Source organism: Bactrocera tryoni, chromosome 2 (assembly GCF_016617805.1).
Source record: "Bactrocera tryoni isolate S06 chromosome 2, CSIRO_BtryS06_freeze2, whole genome shotgun sequence".
NCBI classification, from domain to species: Eukaryota; Metazoa; Arthropoda; class Insecta; order Diptera; family Tephritidae; genus Bactrocera; species Bactrocera tryoni.
Window position 1 is genome coordinate 11747130 of NC_052500.1, and position 25605 is coordinate 11772734.

At 37.2% G+C, this 25605-nt stretch overlaps 1 protein-coding gene across 1 annotated transcript in view; it reads right to left on the bottom strand.

Annotated features, from left to right (window-relative positions):
• Window positions 1-24610, bottom strand: part of LOC120768631 — a 65079-nt gene extending 40469 nt beyond the window's left edge. Inside the window, exon 1 of the mRNA XM_040095396.1 lies at window positions 24524-24610. Within this exon, the coding sequence (XP_039951330.1) occupies window positions 24524-24610 (87 nt within the window). The remainder of the gene's footprint in view (window positions 1-24523) is intronic.
• Between the last annotated feature and the right edge of the window lie 995 nt (window positions 24611-25605).

A 25605-nucleotide genomic window follows, 5' to 3' on the forward strand; every position in this document is an offset into this window, starting at 1 on the left:
CCAATGATCTTAACATCTATCTTTCTATCCGTATACTCGTATTAAACTCAGCCAGCATATTCTAAGCAAAAGCACTGCGTATATAGAAAGCCTGTGGATTTCTATTGAATAAATATGAGGTGATACAGATAGCAACCATATACACCGATAGTCAGGTGGCATTGCTGGTCTCGTCGACCCAACAGATTAATTTCAATATAGTAAGCATTTGCAGGAAAGCTTCAAGCTCACTAGCAGGTCAAGTTTATTTGTCTATAATTTGTGTTCCCGGCCACAGGAATATATATTATTATGCTAGGAGCGACACAAAGTGATAATTATATGTATTTTAACAAAGCAGATATGTCCCAAGTATGACGGAATAGAATCATGGACTTATTAAACAGTTCAAAAAATAGTATATTCAGACATAGAGCTTCTATAACGAAGGACTGAAGGGAATACGGAAACTGTTTTCCACTTTCTCGTCTGTATATCCAGCTCTAACACAAACTCGACGCAAACTACTTGGAGCCCAACAGGCCAAAACCTTGCATGGCTATTCACAAAAAGCATGATAGAATTAAGCAGTTTCGTTGAAAGCACCAAATGATTAGAGCGCAACAAGATAACCGATCCTACGATAGTGTATGAAAATGGCATATCCAGAGCTAATTGAGCCCATAGTGGCAGCACTCTTACCTGCCACTTAGCCTAGAACTTCCCTCTGAGACCTGTGCTCAAGTGTGCGTCAGTAATATATTTGTATGACATCTGGTTTTGCTCAAGTAAAGTAAATTCCAACCTTTCAAAAATCGCAATCTTTATGTATGTATATTCTGCGATCAGCTGATTATAGACTGACATTCACAATTAATTCCATGATTAAATACAAATTAAAATTAATAACCGCAAACTGATGTGAGGGGCGCAACCACGGTGTTAATATTACTAACTCCGGCCTGGAATGAGTTGTTCTTTTTAGAAATCAGACTTTTGTATGCTAAAAGCTGACCCCTGATCTATAAAAATTAAAATAGTAGAGGCTGTACTCTTGGTTATCGATAGTAGCAGGGTGGGCTTGAAGAAAGCGCTAACGAAACTACACAACTATAATTATCTAAAAATGTATTAAATTTATTTGCGAAATTTCTACAACCCAACAAAAGACACCAGTTGTGCACCAAATTATTTTTAAAAATTTCAAAGCAGCTGACAACGGCTTTCTTCTTATTGCACAACAACGACAAACAAACTTTATTTTTATTTCAAATAATATTGTTTTGTGAAGTATTCAACTTCAGCTCTAAGGCCTTCGAACTACTCTTGGCGAAATCAGTTTGCTGTTTTCTTGTAGCTTGGTATCTCTAAAAAAAAGCATGGAAGAGAAAGAGCGCTCTCAAGAGTTAATAAGAATGAGTAGAACTGAAAGTAGCAATCTTCGACTCGTCACTATTTTCCGAAGCTCGTATGGGCCCAAGCGTCATAATGAACTCATCACCGTTACTACCTGTACCGAAGTCCCTTCATCGAGAACTTTTAAACAAACACAAATGTAATCAACAATGCTCGGCTCCACTTGAAAAGCGTAAGACCTGATCACATGAAGAGCCACAACAAAGGCTGCTATGCTGATTGTGGCAAGGTGCCCGCATAAAACGAATGATGTGAATAGATTGCAAATGGGGGAAGTGGCGCCGCAAACCCGATAAATAGATGTGCGCTGCTGCAGTGTGGCAAGCGAGTACTAGATGCTTGACGGCAATAGGGTAAGTGAAGAGTAGAGTAAACTACTAAATGCAGCAAGTGTAATCGAGTTACGATTACAAGCATAAAAATGCAAACACACTACCGGTGGCATGCAACAATTGTGCTGTGCGCTGCGTTGTGCTAGTGTGTGTGTATGTGTACATAATTATATTGTTTTCCGAGCAGGTGGCATGCCACTACAATGAAGACGACCTGCCTGCATTGTGGCATGAGGGCGCCGGCTTGTGAGGCACGTTTTTCATTTGTGCAACGCTTTGTCAAAACGCTCACATTACCTTGCGTGTATATATGTATGTGTATTGTGTAGGCAACTGTGCACAATGACAAGCGCAGAGCTTTTGTGGCGGTTGCAAGGAATTGAAGTAGAAAATTGAAAGTACGAGTTTCAATATCCACCACTCTTTTCGTCGTGTGCTTATGTGCTCTTCTCGTGTTCGACAACAAAAAAAAAAGCAAAAAACGAACTGTGTGAAGAATATGGCAAACAATTGCTAAGCTCATACGCACATATGTAGTATATATGTACATACTTTAGTTCGTTGCAAATGCATCTTGCTTTGGGGATTTTAAGGGATTCCACTTCTAAGAAGTTCATTTCCGAAATGCTGCAAGAGTTGCTTAAATTTTATATGCGAAAGTGCTTGGCTAAACCTTGGGAAAATACGACTTTATGCCAGTTGGCGTTGGTGTTGCCATATCGCTGCACGTACGTGCGCCTGAGTAAAAAAAGTCTTTTGTCGAGAGTAAAGTTTCGTAAAAATCGAGTGGATAAAAATGCAGCGGCAGCAAAAGTTAGTAAACAAAAGTTCCCGCTGTCACCCTTTCTTCTACTTCCAATTCATGTTTTTTTGTTTATACCCTGAACGGGATATATTACATTTGCCAAGTAGTTTGTAACACCCAAGAGGAAATGTGAGAGACGCTATAAAGCATATATATAAATGATAAGAGTGAAGAGTTGAGTCGATTTAGTCATATCCTGCACGTTCGTCCCTCCCTCCCCCTGTCTGTTTATACGCAAACTAGCCCCTCAGTTTTTGAGATATGGAACTGAAATTTTGCGCATGTGATTTTTTCCTCAAGAAGCAGCCGATTTGTCAAAACCGCCGATATAGGTCCACTATATCAAATAGCTGCCACACAAACTGAACGATTGGAATCAAGGGCATGTATGGAAAACTTTTTCGTTTGACAAGATATCATAACAAAATTTGGCCGGATTATAAGCCAAGACAACCCTATAATACCCGAAGAATTTGCTCATATCAGTTCATTATATCATATAGCTGCCATAAAAAGTGAACGAGCAGCGTCAAATTTTTGTATGGAAAACTTTTCATTTGAGAAGATATATTTGTAAAATTTGGCAGGTGTTATTGTTTAATACCATGGCAAAATCTCCGAAGAAATTGTTTCGATCAGATCATTATACCATATAGCTGCCATGCAAACTGAACGATCGGAATCAAGTGCTTGTATGGAAAAGTTTTTCATTTCACAAGATATCTTCATGAAATTTGGCATCGATTATTGTCAAAGCCAAAGCTGAAATATCTCAAAAAATTATCCAAATCGGGGCACTATATCTTATAGCTGCCATACAAATTGACAGATTAAAATAAAGTTCTTATGTGGAATCTTTAGTATTTGTGAAGGGTATTAGAGTATCGGTGAAACCAAATTGAATGTTTTTTTGTTATTTTTGCTGTTTTTATTTGTTTTTTGCTTTATTTTTGGATTTTTTTGTTTTTGCACTCAGTACTCCTGCCGCTACAATATAAGCAGCTTACGTGACGTTACGTGGCTTTTTTCCAAAAGAAAATTAAAAATTCATAACATACGAGCACAAAAAATCGGTAATCTCGCAGCAGCAACGGTTGCATACGAGCACATTTCAGCTGCTAGATGAGCATATGTACGGTATGTACGTGTGACATGCTGCCCTACACTCATAAACACACACACACACACTTTCTCATGTGCATCATGTGCGATTTGCATATGCCAGCGCAAGCAGCGCGCTAAATTCAACACCTACGCGCAACATTAGATCACAGTCAGTCAGTGTGTCCGTTAGTCCGTCACTCAAACTCACGCAAACATATTTGCATGCCACCGCAGTAAGTTGGCGCTGGTTTTGGCTGCCGTTGACAGTGTGTTGGCATTCGCGCCTGTTTGTATGCCATCATCATCAATGCAAATCTCTGGCTTTTCAACACACACACAAAGCCACATATGCGCACAACTACACAGGCAAACACACACATACACGGTGGTGTAAATTTTGTGACTCTGCTTTTTATACGCTTCGCGTGGCATTGAAAGCGCTTGCATACACAAACAAGTATATGTGTACGTATGAGTATTCATATGAGTGTATGTGTATTAGTTCGAGTTTGCTTTAATGCCATCCGTATCAGCGCCACAGATTATCGTCGACGCATTAGCATTAGTCGCTAAAAAGTTATATGTATGTGCAATTTATGTGCGTGTTGTCATGTTTCCGCGCTGCATGCCATTTCATCCGTGCCACAGCGTGGTGAGTAGCTGTCAGCTGTTATCGCTCTTTCGAAGAGAAATAGTGAAAATTAGATTTTCCGCTGAAAAGTGGCGTTGTCGTGCATAAATTATCGCCATCACTGCTTAAATTCAAATGCAGGTGGATTATTGCAGCGGGAGCATTTGTAGAGCAGCGAGGTTATGTCTTCATAGAATATGCAATACCAGCAAGTGCAGGTGGTGAATATAAAGCTGGAATTTTAGAATGATTGGATGTCCGTAACAATCGTAAAAAATATGGCAAATTAGGTACATACATATATGTATCTCTGTACATATTAAATACAGTTGTTATGTGTTTTCTGTTATTTATGTTGTGCTAAGCTATGAATTGTTAAGTTCTGTTAACTTATTTTATTAAAGTGGCAGGATATGTTATGATATCCCATCTTATGTTATTTTATGTAAAATTTTTAAGTTACGTTACGTTATTCTATGTTTTTACGTTACGTTGTGTTAAGTTATGTTATTTTATGCTAAGTTACGTTACGTCAAAACTAAGTTACGTAATGTTATGTTATGTTAATTTGTGCTGTGTGGTGTTATGTTGCGTTACGTTTTGTTAGGTTATGTTACATTATGCCATGCTATGTTATCTTATGTGCTGCGTTGTGTTATGTTTTGTTAGGTTATGTTACATTATGCTATGCTATGTTATGTAATGTTATGTTATATTATGTTATATTAAGGTTATAATATTAAATAATTTAAGCAGTGGTAACCTATTTTATATTTCGTAATGTTATTTTCTGCTATGTTAAGTTTCGTTGTATTGTGTTACGTTACCTTATGTTCAACTTTTTAATAATTAAACTGTGCAGTGGTATACCATTGTATATATGTATGTACATACGTTGAGTTATTGTCTTACGTTTTTCTTTATTATGTTGTGCTATGCTTCGTTACTTTATTAAGTTATGTTCTGTTTCTTTACTTTTTTAAAGCGACATGGTGTGTTAAGATATGCTATGCTCTGCTATGTCTTGTTGTGTTTTGTAATGTATACAGTGTTAAATGATGTTAAATTTTTTACTTTTACGTTATGTTTTTCTATTTTATGTAAAATTAAGCTATACTAGCTGCCATGAAATTATATGTTATGTTAAGCTATGTTATGTTATGTTAGAAATGTAATTTTATTTTAAATAATTTTTACAGTAAACTATTTTATAATTTTTATGTTATTTCTATGTTATGTTATGTTCGGTTATGCTATACTACGTTATGTTAAATACTTTATTAATTAAATTAGGCAGTATTATAGTATTTAGAACCTCGAGATTTTATGTAATGTTATCTATTTTATGTTCTGTTATGTTGCGTTATGTTAAGTTAAACTTGTCATTAATTTAAAGTAATTAAACTCTTTGTCATATCGAGACGTTGTTACATAAGTTGCGTTAGTTATGTTCTCTTATGTTATACTACATGCTACTACTACTACTATATGTTACGTTATGTTATTTTATGTTATGTAATGTTAAATTCGTGACTTTATTTTAATTATACAGTGGTAACTTATTTTATATTTTGGACTGTTATGTTATTTTCTGCCACGTTATGATTCGTTATGTTAAGTATGTCAAACTTGTTATAAGTTAAACTATTTAGAGATATATTACAATATTTAGCAATTCAATATGCTATGTTAAGTTATGTAACGTTACGTTATGTTAGGTTATATCATGCTATGTTGTATATATGGTGGAGTTGCCTTTCTAATAAAAATTTATGGCATAAAGAACAGTACAGCCCAGTAAATAGCACATCACCACATATTTAATATCGATTTTAAAATCTGAAAGTCATTAATAGCCTCCTTATCAACACTTCCTAGAAAAACTATTTACGGCAACAGTAGGCAAAGTCATATATTTCAATAGTACTGACCCACATTGCCATTGTTACCACTTTAAATGAAACAAAATCGAACGAAACTTTATTGAAATTGAAAATATTTTGCAAAACTTCCAACAAGTTGTGATTACATCGAAAGCGCAAACAATGCGTGAATGGCAGGGGACCAAGCTAAGCCAAATATATATTATTCTACACACGACACAAGGGCTCACGCTTTCAATATTTTCATATCCTTTCTAAAACTCGCAGTGAAACGCCGCCATACGCCGAGTGCCGCACAATGGCGCATGCACAAATCTACAATTACATTAGTTTAGTTTTCCGAAAGTTAGAATGGGTGGGTAGCGTGTATATCCTTGCGTGCGGCGTTGACCACTCGCCTGTTTGACCAGCAAAAGTGCGCGCACAAAGCAAGCGCTGAATGCCTCGGGTTGATGGGATAGATGGGTGAATAGGAGAGCGCTGTGTGTTTCAATTGTGCCCATTTTATTACAATTTGTTGTATTTACTGTTGTTGCAGCAGCTTAAAAAGTACTTTACGGCATATATATAGCGTATTATTAAAGCTTAGCGCTGTTAGCCGCCTTTAAGCTATTGCCGTTAGGGCCCGAAGTGCGATTTTCATTTAGTAGACGATTATATTTTACCACAGCTTGGACCAGCGAGTTGGGATTACGCATTCGATTTGCAGATAAGTGCGGTTTCAATAACAGTAAATACACAATGAGCATTGATAAGCGTATATGTAGTAGTTAAGGCTTTCAATGAGCCGTTTGTATTGCTATCTACGACTGCACAAAATGTTTTGAATTGGAGATTATATACATACATATATATTATTAATCACCCGCATTGAGGGACAAGCACTCATATGTGAGCGCAAACACACACACGTACATATGCCTTAATGCAAGAACAAACATGCATTTTCCTTCCGACATTTTAAGTAAGTTTGGCATCATTTACAACCTAAAGTATACCCTCAGGGCATACTCAAGCCTATTACACACGCACAAACACATACAAATGCATCCTCGCACATATATACAAGCACTCATACGTACACATTTAGCTGCCTAAGTATCTTTGCAAACATTAAATTAACCCTACTCATCCTTCGTCATGCAGAATACACAAAAGCCTCCATTGCTCAAGTTCAACTATGCACACACTCACATACATACAACCAAAGCAGTATACGGTATATGCTGCTATTTTATTTGTGCTCATGTTGCTTGTGTAGGCCGTCCTCTAATCATGTCCAAATTGTCCGGGAAAGCATGGAAGCATGGAAAGGCCGGCCAGTTGATGGTCATTCAATGAGGTTAACTTATAGATTGGGTTGCTCAATCATAAGCTGATAACCCGTCGTCTGTCTGCCTTCCATGTGGTCAGGCACAGTCTATTGGGGAGTATAAAGAGAAATTGATTTTGGCTGTTGCTGATAGACTATGTTATTGTTCTTGTATTTTGTGCTTGCTTTTGAGAGCTTTAGTGGAAATTGAAAAGTACTGAACACAAAAATTATTTGATGTGGTGAACATTGTGAACGATCGTTTCGGAATTATACAAGAAATGATTAATGACTAAAGTCCTTCACGAAATTTTAAAATTTACGAAGTTCTAAGGACACTTGATGGGAATAAAAGCTAGATTATGGGCTCAAAATTTACTTTTTTTACTGCCCCACTTATATGTTTTTAAATCTGTCCTGAATACAAAAGCTGATTGAAATTGTGAGCGTTTGCTCCACCATACAGGGTTTGTCCGGAAAGTAATAGGACTGAGTCGATTTAAAAATTTTTTTGAAAAAATCGTTACGATTCTTTAAAAACTTTCAAAATACGCTCCTTCTGCTTCGATGTAGCGCTGCCAGCGCGATTTCCAAGCATTGAAGACGTCACGGATGCTACTTGAATTCAGGCAAGGAAAAAAAAACGTCCGGGAGGCCACATCTGGGCTGTAGGGCAGCTGCGGAAGCGTTGCGATGCCGGCCTTGAATAGGTGGCTGTTCATACGAAAGGCGGTGTGAGCCGGGCGTTGTCGTGGTGCAACTTACGGTCTTATCGGACCCGATTGACCCTTCGTTTGTCTGACGGTTTGTCCAGGAGGAACAAATTCATAGTGGATGATGCCTTTGATGTCAAAAAAGACAATGAGCATCGTTTCACTTTGAATTTGCTCAGCCTTCATCAGCTACCTCTTCCCGGCCATACAAAAAGGCCTGGTGTCACCGAAACACTTCTTGCTGAAGCCAAATCTGAGTAAGCCTGCTTGATCATATCAAGCGTCTCTGTCACAGATTAATCGAGTTTCACACAGAATTTAATCACGTACCTCTGCTCTAACGAACGCTGCATTTTCGGCTTGCATCACTCACAGAAACACGTCGCCGAAAATGTTTGTCCTGACTCTCGAGGTGCTCGGAGACAACTGACTGCGCCCACGCTCCGAAGTATAGTTGCGGTGGAAAAAAATCAATCTTATCAATTTCCGGACAAACCCTGTAGACCTCTCTATTTTTAAAATTAAATCAATACCTATATATTGAACCTAAATAGCCTCCCAGCCTAAAATCCTTCTTTAAACTTAATTGACTGTAAGGTATTACTAAGCAATTGGCAAGGACTTCACAACTTGAGAACATTTTACTATTCCCTCATTAGCAGAAATCGTCATCAACCCGCAATATAATTTTTTTTTGAACCTTGAAGTGTGTGTCTGGTTTCAAGTTAACTATATAATGCTAAGCTGTTATTCTATGTCTTAGGAAACCTCTTTCAAGCCATAACGCGCAGAGACATTTTAACGGAGCTATTTTGTTGACTTTGTGGAAAACAAAACAATTTCATTTCCTTTGGTAACCCGAAGAGTGGGAAACATTCATCCGTTAGATGTCGCCCTTTTCAATTACTTTCGAAAAAATAGTTAACTTCGAATTGGTCCAATTGGCACCCAGCACTATGACATTTGTTGAAGTCATCCGAAAGTACAAGAAAAAGATACTATTGAATATCTTCCATGCAAATGCAAGGCTATGTACAAGAAAAGAATCACAATTATTGGGGGATGATTTCCTGACGATGCCCTGGAGGTTGCTCAAATAATGCTAATGAACTTCAAGAGCCCTTTTTGGCTCTGAGAGGACAAAATGGAGTGAAGAAGTTTTAGTTCCTGTATATTCACAGTGGACCTTTTAAAGGCCTGGGTGCGTCGTCTGACATCCACTCTCCCAACTACCTACCTATTAGTTGAATTCCGTTTAAGCCCATATTCGAAAATTAGGTTGTTAGAGATGAAAAAGAAGGCTGCAAAATCCTCTTAATTAAAAGACAACTTCAGCAAAGTGGTAAAAATCATCTACTAAAGGCGTCTTTTTGGAAACTTTAAGTATCTTTAATGAAGCAACGTCATCAAAGTTTGGTCAAAGCTTTTTGTGAAAAATCAACAACACCAACCAAAACTTACGAGTATAATGGAAAACTAACGACAAGGCAAATACAAAAAGAACTCCGTGACCAGTTAGTACTAACAAATCTCACTGTTCAGACAGTTTAGTGGTCAAATTCGTTAGCTTATGATTTTTCATGATGCAGAAGCTCAGGTATTGCCTACGACGAATGCGTCAAGCGTGTAATAAAGCGATGCGAAAATGGCTAAAGCAACTAAAGCACACCATGGTCGATACCAATAATTTTGTATTTAAAAATTGTAGATTTTGCCATGTGCCGAGTTCGAACCCACTAGCGATCGAGTGTAATTTGCCCAGTTAAGACTATCTTCAGTCACTCAATAGCTTTATGACGCTTCGCTAAATGATAACAACCTTCATTTATTCTTTTGACAGCATACAAAATATACCGGGAAGTAACTGATGCGCACTTCCAGCGAGTTTAGTCTATCCTTATTTGTTTCTGTTCCAACACATTGCGTGCGCCTGCGGATATGCTACGAAATTGTAAACACTATTGTGGTAAATTCATTGCCATTGCTGGCGGTATTTCGAAACTTAATGTCAATGAGTCTAATACATACACACATACATACAAAAGTAGTTACAAAGCGTTAGACTTTTCGCTAGAATAAACGCGCCGAGCATATCAAAGAGTATTGACAAGCGGCAAGGCTAAGCAGCTGAGCGGCAGTGTTACAAATGTGGGGCCAACGGCATTATTACTGACCGCAGACGAAATTGCTGTTTCATAGATAATGTGTTTCCATTTGTAGAAATTGCTTTTACTTTTGCTTGGTTGGTTGTAATTTTATTTCACGTTTGTCTTTCGTTTTTTCATTGTTTATTTTTCTTTGGTTTTTTTTTTTTTTGTCTTTTGTTTGCTAATGTTTGTTGTGCTCTCACGCCTAGAGCTGCAGCCGCATTGCGCTATTTATACCGCATTAACTGTCTGCCTTATATTTATTGCTGCCAAAGGCCTGAGCCCAATTCTATTTTCACATTTTTCTCATTTACGAATTCGCTCTCCTTTTTGTTATTTCTTTTTATGTATTTCTGCGCTGTTTTTTCCTTTTTTTGAAATGTGCATAATGAAGCGTTCACAAATTGTTTGCAGTAGACATAAGCACCGCGTCCGTCCTAAGTGACGCAGAGAAATAACCAAAAAACCAAATGTACTGAGAATGGCAAAGTAACGAAATAAAAGCAAACATTTAAGTGCCTTTCGTCCAAGTACGAGTCCATTTAAGCACGCGCGTGTATCATCACGATGGTGCGTCCGCCTTATCTCTGCCCGTCGTGCCATCTTCGTGTGTGCGTCGGCATAACCGGATATGCTCATTTGTTGGCTGTATATTATTTCATTACAATTTTTTTCACGTTTTTGTTTATGTCCCAAACGGAAGGCGAAATATTTCTCAAGTACATGGCAACGCTCGCTTTAATGGAGATTTATGCGTGGAAAAAATGGGGGGGAAACAAGCCTTGCTGTTGTGTGGTGGTACTTACTGGCTTTCGCAGCGGATTAAACGCGGTTTTTCGGCACTAAATGATAAGTACTTTTTTACGGTATATATATATAGATATTTATGGTTTCCTTGCAAATGTTTGCAGAATCGTTTTGGCAAAACTTTTATTTGTCTTGCACTAGCTTTTGGTGCAATTATATTTTTCTCACAAACTTTGAACAAGTTCACTTTAAGTGAGTTATAATTAGAGTTAAATGCTTACAACGGAGAGTAATTATAGTTTCAGAAAGCTATAAAGTTGAGTAATCCGTAAGTCTTCAAACATGCTAAGCGCATGTTGGCTTCAAAGGCTTGTGTTTCTAATGAAGGCTCTGATCAAGAGCTTGATTGTTTCTTGATAATTTTGTAAATATTTCCTAAAATGTTGGATTCTTGTATTGTAGTCAAGAGGTGCAACGTTCAAACCACCAATTACTAAAATGGCAAAAATAGCTCTATGTGATGGAAATTTTTTGAACTCAAATTCGTAATCAGGTATCTTCAAATACCCTTAAGCACATCATACGCAAATTTTTCCTTTAGTTTTTTTACGAGCCAATAAAGAAGAGGAATATAAGAACAAAAGGCTTATAGTGTAGAGTTCTTCTAAAAAATCGCACTTCAAGCGAAAAAGCATTTAAGAAAAGCTCTATTCATACATTTTGTTAACGTCCTCGCAACATTTCAAAATCTATATTAAAACTTAGGCAATTACTCCGAACGATATTGTACATAAGCTTACTCATTTCGACTTCGAAGTTTTTCTTAAAAACCTCTCTTTTCACTTTTCAAGTCAATATCAGCAATACTTACTTAGAACCTATTTGGTTTTTTAAAACTAAAAAAATATGATAAGCTCATTGTTATGGGCAAAAAGCTTTCCAACCACTTTAAAAAATATATTTTTGAAACGTAATCTATCCTTAATACAACAGAATTTGGAAACTCTTAAATTCTAAGCCTAAAAAGCTCTCTAAATATTTTTAAAACCTATATAAGAAACAGAACTGATTTCGTCTTCGAAACAACAAAACTTGGAAAGCTTATAAAGTTTTTCTTAAAACGCTCGACAAAAAAATTCAAATCTATAAAATTTTTCCTAGAAAGCTTCCATAACATTTTTAAAACTTTGATCAGAAACGGAAGCTTCTTTCTTAAAAAAGAAAAATAAAAATAAAATGCTTATAAAGCTGTGTCTAAAAAGCTCTCTAAATATTTTTTAAACCTATATCAGAAACATCAACTTGTTTATAACCATGAAACAACGAACTCAAGAAGCTTTCGAAAAAACTCTGAAAATATAACTAAAGCCTAAAACGTAATCAAAAACTGTATTCGACTACGAAACTACAAGCAATTTTAAGCTTATAAAGTTTGTCCTAAAAAGCTCTCAAAAGTTTTTGCAATCTTTATCATTAACAGTAACTTATTTCGACTTCGAAACAAGAAAACTTGATAAGCTCGTAAAGATTTCCTAAAAAGCTTTCAAAACATTTTTCAAACCTATAACAGAAACAGAAATTTATTTGAACCCTAAAGCAACAAAACTTAATAACCTGTTAAATTGTTTTACAAAAAAGCGCCCAAAATCACTTTTAAAACAACGATCATTTGGAAGTCTGATAGTGGATTACAGTGTATGTATACCAAACGTTGTGGGCTTGGGTACTCAAGCACGATTCTAAGTTGTGTTATACACTTTAATACCTTGACAACATTTCATCGAATATCTAGTGTTTCGGTACCAGTAAAAATTGTTTATGCCCTCCTAGTACTATTTATTGTTTAATCTGCTTTTGTAGGCGCGTTTGTTGGAAGAATTGGCGTTTCACTCACAACAACAACAATATGTAGTGAAGCAAACTTAATCATAAATTATACTGAATTGATAAGTGGAATTCATCGAAAATATTCTAAGCAGCTCTTATTTCATGGACTCTGCGGTTATTTTGAAGGTACTTGGAATTAATAATGAATGCTTTAGACTTTTCTTGCATTAATATTAATACAGTAATTCTCAGTAACTCGAAATTGTGTGCCCAAATTTGATATCTGTTCTTTTCTGAGTACTGCTGCTCACTACATAAAAGCAACAGATTGTCAGTTTGTCAGAATCGGCATTAAAGCCATATTTTTGTATAGTTTTAGAGAATTGGACACATATTTTATTTGAAGAGAAAATCAAGCAAGTAAAAGAATTAAAACAAAAAAAATAAAGTAAAATAATTTGTTTTTTGGACAAAAGCGAAATACTGCTTACAGACTTAGAAACAAGAAGCTCAACAATATCGCATAGTATGGAAAAGAATGAAGAATGTAGTAGCTCATGGAGCAGAGCTCAAGGCTGGTAATATAGCCTACAAACCCTCTATTAGGCGAAATGTAAAAATGCATTTCATGGAAACGAATTTTTCTGATGTTATTTTGTTTAACTCTCTCAATACCGGTAAGAATATTATTTTATCGCTGTACCATATAGAAGGCAAACTTTAAGGCGCAAAATTATATACTCTTTATACAGGCGGCACTCTCTTAATCTTAAATGATTTAGTTAACTTAAAAATTGCAAAGTTTACACACTAAATCAGAGATACGCAAAGTTGAAAATTTCGTAAGAGCAAAGTGCTTCAATTATGCGTGCGAAGTATCTGCCAGAGGTCAGTCAGTGTGCACAAGTTAAAAAGTAGCATTACGACTTCCACGAACTAAGCAAAATTATTATAAATAAAATATATGGGTATATGTAAAACAAAAGTTTTCGCAGAGCCCAGTGGCAAAGCCTCAGAGTGGCAAGAAGATTGTCGGACTCAAAAAATAAAAAACAACAAAAAAACAGCACTGCTACAACGGCCTTGTTTACTGTTAGCAAAAGCGCGAAAGGAAATATTTGCTAAACAATAGAAATAAAACTAGAACGAAAATATTGAAAAATAAAAAATTGCTAAAAAAATGGAATACGGGTGCAAAACAATGGACACAAATAAAAAATGATAATAAAATGCAAGCAGCAAATTTATGTATACACGAGTGTATTGAATATTTGCCGAGCGCTGCAACAATTTTTCAGCATTATTTGTGGGAAGATAAATACTTGTATATATATAGCAGATACAGTGTTGTGCAGCAAAATAACTACGTTTCGACATAAGTTTAAGATGGAAGTTAGGAGGATTCCTTTTATATTTATTGATTATTGAAAATCGCTTTATCGTTTTCCACAAACTATTCAGATTTATACAATTTTGCTAGCATTTGAACCAATTGTCATAGCACTTTTGCCACTCTGATTGATCAAAAACATGCATTCTGAACGTCTCAGCCGCCTCTTCAGGTACCGAAAAACGTTGACCTCTAAGTTTATCTTTAACGCACGGGAATAAAAAGAAGTCATTCGGCGCCAAGTCAGAACTATATGGTGGATGACTCATCAAATCGACGGTGAGAGTGTCCAAAATTGCAATTGTTTCAGTTGATGTTTGAGAGTTCGCATTATCGTGGTGAAGAGTGTTCTGTCTTTATCTGATTTACTGACAAATTGCAAACAAATGTTGCGACATGTTCAGTTTAAAAAAAAAAAGGCAACTATTTGTTTGGAATGCTTCGTGCGCGAAACGCTTTTATTGATTTCGGCTCATCTGGAAACATCCATACAGTCGCCTTCTGTTTACTTTCAGGCCCAAACGCGTAAATCCACATTTCACCGCATCGCTGTCGTGTTTTTTTAAACAATTCTCTCGACCAATCGACACAAGCTTTTTTTGAGCGATTGATGTAATCTTGGATGTATGCTCGTCTAACTAAGCTATAGTTGTCTCAATCTCACGATCGAATACACGTCGAAAGTTGTGAACTTATTTGGGATTTAATAAAAATTTTTGACCGAGATGAATACCATATAATGATTGTTCATCTACAATTAGAACACTAGAAAGATGAGTTGCTGAAATTAAACGTGTTCGTACAAGCCTTGAAGACGATCCACGTGAAGGATTAGCCAAAATACGGAATATGGTTTTGGAAGATCGTCGATGGACTGAGAGAGATTTAGTAGAGGCTCTTCACATCTCATTAGTCAGTATGAGCCATATGTTAAGTGAAATTTTGGGTCTTAGAAAGCTGTGTGCTCAATGGGTGCCACATTCGCAAACAATGCAACAAAAACACATTCGAAAACGACTATCTCAGCAATATTTGGAGCGTTTTAAAAAGAATAAAATGGATTTTGTGCGTCGATTCATCACTATGGATGAGACCATGATCCTGACCATGATCCTGAATCAAAACAAGAGGCTAAAAAGTTGTTCGGCTTCGAAATAAGTACGTGTCCGGAAATAGGCCAAGAAGGTTATGGCATCACTTTTTTTGAATGCGAGATGAATTTTGTTTTTGGATTACTTGCAGACTGGTAAAATAATTAACTCTAAATTCATCAGATTTGTCCCCCAGCGCCTTTCATTTGTTTCCAGAATTCAAAAGATTTATGCGTGGCAAGCGTTTTTCATCAAATGAAGAAGTCGTAAAAGCTGCTAAAGCGTATTTTGCAGACCTTCCGGATTCTCACTTCAGAGATGGGATCCACAGATTGGAGGATCGTTGGAGCAAGTGTATTAATGTTCAGGTAGATTATTCTGAATAATAAAGTGTATTTTGAATCATAAAATTGTGTTTTTCTTATCAAAGAACAAAACTTATTGAACAACCTGGTAATGAGGTGCTACTATTTTCGTGAGCACCACTGTAGCTTTTGCGGGCGTTCAAGCATAGTTGCCGTAAGCGCTGCGAAATGTCTGGAGCTGTTCGGTTGCAAGCTCTTGGCGCACAGCCCACGGAATGTTGCATTGAAATGCTTATTTTTTAATGTTTGCGTTGGCTGTGATTTATTTTATTTAATACAATATTTCCGGCATTTTAGCGAAACTCTCAAGCGCGGCGAAATTTTCACACTCTTTGTTTTGTAACTGAATTCTCTATTGTTTGGCGTGCGAAAGCTCACTGGCTGGCGTAGCCTTTATGTGCTTATCAATACGTAAAGTGGGTCTGCAGAGTTTCCTTGAGCAAACAGTTACTTGTATTTTTTCTAATTTACAATTCGTTGCATTTTCATTGCATTACATATACCATGAACGTAAATGTTTTATTTATGTGCAGAACAAAGAGAAATTCTTGTTTATTTTTGATCCGCTGGCTTCGTTGCGCCTTTTTAACGCTTTCGCTTGGCGCGTCAAAGCAAACTAAGTGCTATGTGACGCCATTATTTGCCAGCCACACCCGCCAGCGTTAGTTGCTGCAAATATGGCTTTAGGTGTATGCTTGCAATGCAAATAAATATAATTTACCTCAGTATGGCACTCTTATTGGTGGGTGGCATATATATTTGGCTTCGTGCTTTTAGCAAAATTGTGGCACTAACGAAAATACTAGCATATGCAAACACGAAATTGCTCGCCGTTCACAGCTTAAAGCTTCCAAAGAAACACATTGGTATTTTGCAAAAGTATTCGGAGTGTTTAAGTATTGGGTTACCTTGCAAATGTATAAGTGGTATTAGGTAATGGACTTTATCCGAATTTGTATGAGAATCAAAAGGTTGGTATAGGTTAGAATAATTTAATTGGCTGCAGGAGTGCAACTCAACATAAATACATCTCGGAAATTCTAGTTAAAAAGTTGCATTAGTTTCCCGGCATTAAAAATTATAATTTTTTATTGTCTTAGTTAGTTTTTTATTTTCTTAGAAATATTGTCCTCAATTTTCAAGTTGATCCGAGGAATAGTTTTGAAGATATATCTTTGAAAAGTTGCGCGCTCGAGGTTAGCTATGAAGTAACTTTAAGCTTTGAAAGCGTTTTTCTCGAAACTTTGTTTCCAACGTCGGTTGTCAAGATTTCTCACGAACTACTAAACTGGTCTTAATGAAATTTTACATAGATCTTAGAGATGTAATGGGCAAGGGCTTGAATGAAAGACTTTTTATTGGTTGAGGAAAATCCATAATTAAAATATTGGCAAAAGAAAATCGCCGGCGCTGTTAACGGACTCCCTGGTTATAATATAAGCCCGATTATTTGTACTATTATTTACAATGGGCACTGACAAAACATTGATCCACTGGGCTTCCCTGTTCCGAAGAACGCATAGACTATCTTATCGGCTGGAACGGTCAAGGGTTCTAGGGTTTATTAATGATCAATGCATCAATGATACACTAAATACAACACCAACGATGACACTTAATACCATTCCGCATATAGCACCTGTGGACACAGACAGCAGATGTATTTCTGCTGAGGTTGCTATTGAACCCCGGTAAACAGATACCACATAAAGGAACCCAGAGAAAGACATTCCAAATCTCCTTTCGACTGCATACCTTATAAATTCGACAACTGTCCAGCGGATCTAACATCTCCGGGAGATAGATGGTTGGGGCAGGGTCACTGGAGAAGAGGCGATGTGAGCCTATTTACAGGTAGATCGAAGCTCAACGGAAACGTTGGAGGGGAGCGTCTTCTGTCGGTAGCTCTCATTGTTTATACAACCAGACCACTGTACTTTCTTTTAAGCAAAAGTGGAAGCCATCAGGGTAGCAACAAAAGAACTCCTCCGAAGGGCGGCTTCTTTTATGGAGGTATGCATCCACTCCATTAGCAGAATTGCTACAGGCGTTGAGCTCGCTGACAGGGAGCCTGGCCATAGCGTAATCATCAGAAATTGTAAAGAAAAGAGCTTCCATACCTAAATTCGGTCAAATGGGGAACGAACAGGGATTATCCTATCTCTGTTCCTACGGGGGCTGGATCTATGAGCACGAGCTCAACAAGCATCGGTCAGCAGTCAAAAAACTCTAATGGTGCAAATTATTGGGCCGAGTCGATGCCAAATTGCATCGTTGATGGTCAATTAAGTTACAAATTTCTGTCCCTATGACCGTAATCTCAAGATTTGTTTCCGTGTGACTTGTCCTTCTATTCAAAATTGGAAAAATTCTCTGACCAGACAGAAATTTGAATCAAAGGAGGATGTTATCATTTTAAGAAATTTTAGAAAACTTTAGGGGAATGAAGAACTTGCATCATCGCTCAATTTAGTATGCTTTAGCCTAGATACATACCACAAATCATCGAAATCATCAAGTGTCCCAATGAGAACTTTTCCTACATCAAAATAATTCAATAAATCTAAGTAAATCTGTTTCTCCAATTGAATGGGCGGGAAACGTTAAATTAATTTGTAATTACGTGTAAGTGAAAGCATTAACAAAATTACAAATCGTAAACAAACGCTTACGTAAGTGCGCGCAACCTTGAACTTAAGAGGATTTCAACTGTTTTATATAATAACAGTGCAAATGCGCGTCGCGCGTCATAACGGTACCGCCGATGGCGTCCGACATCGCAGCAAATTAATGAGCAATCATTTAGAAAGCGCTCAACGTCGCAGTTGGCATTCATGAGCGTCGAGGCGATTAGCAGCTGCTCGCGAGCACTTGATAGCATAAGGAGCATACAAAAAGGAAACAAATTAAAACAAGAAAAAATACATATTAATGAATGAGCACAGTTGTGTTGTTGGAATTTTAAAGTTTTCGCGCTTTGCGTGCTGAAAATCGCCGCATTATCGAGCTCATTAATTTTTATGCTGTCCGGTAGCATCGACAGCGCTCGTACCAGCTGGCGATTCATTTTGGCGAGTGTTTTCCACAGATTTCCGTTTGAAAATTCAACAATTTCCGCCATCGTAACGGGATTTGCGCATTCTGATTTTCGTATATTTGTTTTCTTCAGAGTTCCGTGGAACTTTTTGGTGGAAGGAATTCCTTTGTTTGAACTTATTTCAAGTGGAAAGCCGTTTTGCAACAAAGCCTCCCCCATGCTGCACCCTTCGACACACTGCGTAAATATAATCAAAACTGGTGGCACATATATACATATATATAGTTACACACACAAAACTGCATCGAAAATAATTCATCACTTTTAGCCTCACACTCGCCACGTCATACACCAGAACCAGGACAGTGCGAAGCAGACTCAGCGCGCGCTTATAAGATTCGGCTGTAATTGTGGCGAGTGAGAATACACACGCACTTCACTGAGCCCACCCGCCAGCTCCTTATCCGTTAGGTACACATTCAGCGACCCTTATATCACTTTGAATACTCCTCGCCCTTGCTTCATTGACACTTCACCATTACGCGCTTCATCAGCCCTGGCAGCCATCAATGCCAAAAATGCCTCCCTCCATGCACACCGCCATCGACATTCGCAAATGCCGACGTCCTGCTTGCTGTCTGCTGCCAACCACTCATCGTACATCCTGTCATTTGGCTGCAGAATTTGCCATTTTGTTGCGCTGCCTAGCGTATGGTCCCTTATTTTATGGGCTTTGAATGACTTTTGAATGCTTTGGTCGTACGCGCTCGCTCATCCGTCGTTCGTTCGTTAGGATGCTGTGACGACGTGTAGCTTGTTTGCAGCAGTAAATTGAAGACATTGCAGCAATGAAAGATGAAAAGTTTTCAATGTTGGCAAATATGCCGAACAGTGGGATAAAATACGAAAATTTTGAAAAAAAAAAGAAAGAGATGAAGATAAAGATGAGGACAATGGCAGGGATATAGTTGAGAGTTAAGATAGGGCTAGGAATACGAAAAAGGTTATGGATAAGGATAAGGAAAAGGAAAGTATAAGTATACGAAAACGAAAAGGGTTCTGGATAAAGATGGGGACAGCGATAGGGATAAAATTATGGATGAGGCAAGAATAAATGAAAGAATAAGGCTGATGGTGGGAAAAGGATAGGAATAAGGTTATGGATAAGGATAAGAACAAGGATAAGGGTTAATATATATAAAGGTAAGGATAAAAATAAAAGCAGGAATGAAAAAATAATAGGCATATGGTTAGGGATAAAGATAAGTTAATGGATACGGATAAGGATATAAGGATAATAAGAGAAAGTATGTATCCTTCTAATAAGGATAAAACAATGAATGAGGATAAAGAGTAAGAAAAGGTTGAGAGAATGAAGATAGTGACACGAATAAGGTACGGATAAGGATATGCATAAAGATAAGAACAAGGATAAAGATAAGGCTTAAGGTAAGGTTAAAGATAGAGTGAGATAAATATAGAAACAAGGATAACGGATAAGGATAGATATCCAAATAAGGATGACGCGTAAGATAAAGCAAGAAAAAGGATGAGGAAAAAATTAAGAATACGAATATAGTTAGAGATAAGATAAAGGATAAGAGTATGGATAAGGATAACAAAATGGATATGGCTAAGGATAAGGAAAATAATAAGGATAAGGATAAATAAAAAGGAAAAAGATAAGTATAAGTTTAAGAATAAAAACAAGGATGAGGATAAAGAAACGGATATGGTTAAGGATACGGAAAAGGATTATGATAAGGTTAATAATATGGATAAGGATAAGGATAAGGATAAGGATGAGGATGAGGATAAGGATAAGAATAAGGATACGGATAAGGATAAAGATAAGAATAAGGATAAGGATAAGAATAAGGATGAGGATAAGGTTAAGGATATGAATGAGGATAAGAATAAGGACAAGTCTAAAGATGAAGACAAGGATAAGGATAACAAAAACGATAAGTATGAGTTTAAGGTTATAGAAGAGGATAAAAGAATAAGGATAAGGATACAGATAAGGATAAGAAAATAAACGAAATAATATAATAATAAATAATAATTTATATTAATGTCCTTATTTTCTTTTATTTAGACCACTGTGCGGTGCAAATTGAGTAGAAAGCAAAAATGTCTAGATACACATATGTACATATGTATGTAAGTATGATATCCCCTTAATAAATACATACATACATATGTTATGTGGATTTGTAAGAAAGAATGCCGAGTTTAATGACAACACTGACATACTGTACGCCATTATTTGCATGTAGGCGTTTATCGACAGATTTCGGTACTTTTATTTTAAATTTTTTCATGTTCGCTTTTTGCTTTTTCTGGTGGGCTCCACCACCTACCTTTTTACTTTGATGTTTGCTTTTTTGGTTTTTTACCACATACAAATATTTACAATTCGATTGTTTCGCCGCCATTTTATGGAGCAGTTTTTGTACTTCTCTCCATTTTGGAATTGCTTACTTTGTTCGATTTTTGTTAGCAACAGCAGCACTCAGAGCTGTCATTCCAATTGAAGGCTTGTCAATCAACACAAAGCTGAGGAAGCACAACGCCTGACAACTGTAAGACTCTTTATCGATTACCATTTACTCAGCTAAAATGTCAATGATAAACGCATGCCCCAGTGGATCTTCCACTTAGGATGCTTGCCACTGCCGCAGACTTGCGAATTCTTGAATTTTTATTGCGACAAATGTGCGGCGTAAACATTTCTTACGAGCACATACGAGTACATGTGCGGTAATGGCATCTGAATTGAGTAGCGAATTTAACGCGACTTCGCTTGACTTGAATTGTTTTGCGAGAGCGTGAAAGGAAGCAGCAGTCACAGCGGAAGCGGCTGGGAATGTGGCAATGGTTGTGGCATATGTCATAACTTTGTGATATTTTGTATCCTGCGGTTGTGCTGTGGGCGTATATGTGAGTGTGTTTCGGTTGGTGCTTTTAGCGAAATTGTTCCTTTAAATATTTTTACTATGCGCCATTAAAAATGTAAAATGATTGCAATGTACTCGAATGCTGGGGTATGGATTTTTTCATTAAACGAATTGCGAACGAATGATAAAAAACAGAGAGTGCTTTCAAGAATGTGTTGGAGAAGATATTATAGGCCGAAAAGTTTATTTTTGTGTTGCTCAAGCAGACGCAGAAGTTGCGATTGTTAAGGAAGCAGCATGTCATATGTGGTGCATGCTCTCTTTAGTACACGGTGATAGAATAAAATTTTGTCCTTTTGCAACTGTCTCAAACGATAAAGATCACTTTGAAGTTCTTCTCAGTACGTTGTGAGAAGATCTGTTCAGAAGAACGCTCCATCCGAAGTACATTAGTTTAGCTCTTTTCCTAGGCTCTTTCTTTTTCCGCTCTTTTTTCATAAAATTTTTACGAACCTTTTCCATGTTTGCTAAGAATATGTAAGATTAAGAGAGATTAGCAGAATCCTTCCTACAAATTTTCTCTATTTTACATTTTCTCGAAATAAATCTTTAAAATAGGGACTTTGGGACTACAACTACATCTTTTCTGAAGTAAGCCGTTTTGAGTTTTGCTACACTTTTTGATTTTCTAATTAACAACTGAAGCTGCGACAAAGATCTCGATATCACAACGAATCTTTGGGGTATTATAATTTCTTGGAGGCAGGTCTATTATACTTGCTGGCAAAGCAATGCCAGGAGTTTGACATTTATGCTCAGCATACTTGACGAAAGTGCAGAGATTCCACAGGTAAAATTATCAAAATTTTTTTACCCAAGTGATGTTTGACGCTTGGAATATCCAATTGGCGCCTCGTAGCGAAAAGAAGAAACGACTGGCGCGCTGTTGTTAACTCGGCTATAATCGCGTAAGCGGTGTCTACGCCAATAAAGAAGAAGAAGTGATGTTATGATGCGGTGGTTTGGCCCATGTCGTTCGCAAGGAAAATGACGCTCCTGCGAAAAGCTTCTTCAATTCAAGACGCATGGGTACACAACGGAAGCAAGAAAACCCATGCATCAAATAGAAGGACCAAGTGCATAAGGATCTGTCCGGCCGGATGTAAAACAGGCGTTAATTTGCAAAGGAGAGAGGCAAAAGGCGAATTCCTACACCGAACCAACGCATTTAGTGCCAAAAAAGAAAAATAAGAACGTAAATTCAGCGGTGAGACATACTTCCGGCTTGACGGGTAAACAGATAGGAAGAATAGTCGCAGTTTAAAGATACTTCCCAGGTTTTCTCCCACAACTTTATTGAACGAAGGTTCTGAAAACCGCTTTTTGTATATTTGTTTCGTGTCAGTGGTTTATGCTGTTATGCCAATTTCATCTAATCAGTTGAAGATCGACATTTGACGCTTTGCTGAGTAGATTAAAGAGGAGTAGGAGTAAAAAAGAGAGCAAACAAGAAACAACCTTAACTTCGGGTGAACCGAAACCCAAATACTATTTACGCTGAAGTCGCTCGACGGTCACAAGTGACATCGCTTCGCTCTATGAGCTTTTGAAAAGTTCCAAGAAAATCCTATATTTTTGAGCCAAATGTTGTTCAGCGATTAGGCCTCAATCAATGGGTATGTAAACAATTAAAGTTGCCGTATTTGGAACGAAGAGCAACCTGAAGTGATTAAAAAAAAACAACGTTTTAGTGTGAGTTGTAAGCCGGTGGAATCATTGGTCCATATTTATTCAGAAATGATAAAGGTGAGAACGTAACAGGCAATGGCGACCGTCATCGTGCCAGGGTAACCGAATATTGAGATCGTTATCTCGGCGACATTTGCTTTCAACAAGACGACGCCATTTCCCATTAGACTTCCTGTGGGGATTTGTAAAGTCTAAAGTCAATGCAAAAAATTCCGCTTCGATTTAGGACTTGGAGCAAAGCATCACGCATGTCACTCGCTAGTTACCATCTGAGACTTAACCACGGCCAACAACTGAAAAAGATAATTTTCAAAAAATAAATTTCTTATAAAATTTGAAGTTTATGTGTTTTTTTTTTAAGAAAAAGGGATCTTCGAAATGGATCACACATAATTTGTAGTAAATTTCGTGAAGATTTTTAAATGCAAAAGTTTTCCATACAAGCACTTGATTCCAATTATTCAGTTTGTATGACAGCTATATGCTATAGTCGTTCAATTTCGACGGTTCCGACAACTAAGCAGCCCCTCGGGGAGAAAAGATGTGTGCAAAATTTCGGACCGATATCTCAATAATTGGGGGACTAGTTCCCGTAAATAAAAACAGCCGTCCGTCGGTTATAAAAAAGTGTTTAATGGAATGATCCTGCCATTCGGCCGGAATTATCTTGAGTACTGAATAAGAAAACTTCGGCCTACACCAGGCAAAATATTGACTAAAACTAATTTCCTTGTGTCTTGTTACACAAAATTGTTATGATTTAAAAAATCTGAAAATTTGAGCGTCGAACTTCAAGGCTTGAAAATCTGAACTGGATCGAAAATTTTATCTTGATCGAAGCTCTTGTCAATTCGAAGTGATACAACTACCAATAATACAACTACGAGCTGGCAATAGCTTCGGTCAATATAAACTTTTTGGTCCAGCTCAGATTTTCAAGCTTTGAAGTTATATATGGCCCAGTATTTCCATATCAAATCTACTGCAACCGACCTACTCTCTATGCGAAATCTCCCCAAAGTCAAACAAAATGTTATAAAAACTAATAAATTTTTTATTTATTAAAAACAAAAATTAATTACACTCAGTACTCACCGTACTCGGATTTGTGACTGTATGAAACTCCACTGCTGTGCTGCCACGATGATGATGCAAATGTGGCAAATGATGTGTTGTCAACATGTTGCTAAGAGCTTTTCTACCCGCTTACGTTGTACAGTTGTTGTGTGCCAACAACAATTCCACAAAGCACTCGTTTTATATTTATTTACTCGTAAATAAAACTCACAACACTCTCACTTTATTTACACAGCTCTCAAAATATTTCATATAATCTCGCATCGGGTAATAATAATATTATTATTATTTATCACAACAAAGATTTTAGAGCTTATTTGTGCACAAACAGTCTTTGCGCAAATTGCATTGTCAGCATAACGGATATTCTGGCAGCAACGTTGCACTTTCACGCACACACACGCACTCACATATGCGCTGGTGGTAGTCACGATGCCGGCACGAGCAGCAAATGCACTGCAAAAGATAAAACAAAATGGAATAAAATGAAATAACATGAAAGAGCGGTTGCATTCGAGCTAAACATAATAAATGCTTGTTTTTGTTGAATTATTTGCGGCAAAATGTCGGCAGCTGACGAGTGCACTTCATGTGGCACGCATGCACACACATACACATAACATATGTACGCGTTTGAGCAACATGTATGCAGGGGGCGAGCACATGCATGTCAAGGAGTCAACGATAAATGGTCGCTTGTCAACCGCAATGCTGGCAGTTACATGTGCTGTAAGGCACTAGTATTTAAGCACAACTGTAAATACATACATACACATATGTACATTGAAATATCACAACATATATATATGTATATAGTATATACTATAAATGTATGCGTGCTTATAAATACGTTGCAGTTCGCTCGCCAATGCGGTTTTGTGTGGATTTGTATGTGTGTGGGTATGACTGTCGAAATGCTTGCACATTGCGCGATTCGACTGGTTTTCGCCATTGCCCTAACTAAGCGAGTCAGCTTCATCAATATGGTATTTACAGTTATTCCATTCACATACAGTGCCGAGAAAAATTAATGCTTGGTAAGCTACTACTTATGTTTTACAAATATAACAATTCCAAGTATTTCTGCGTCAATTGCGTTT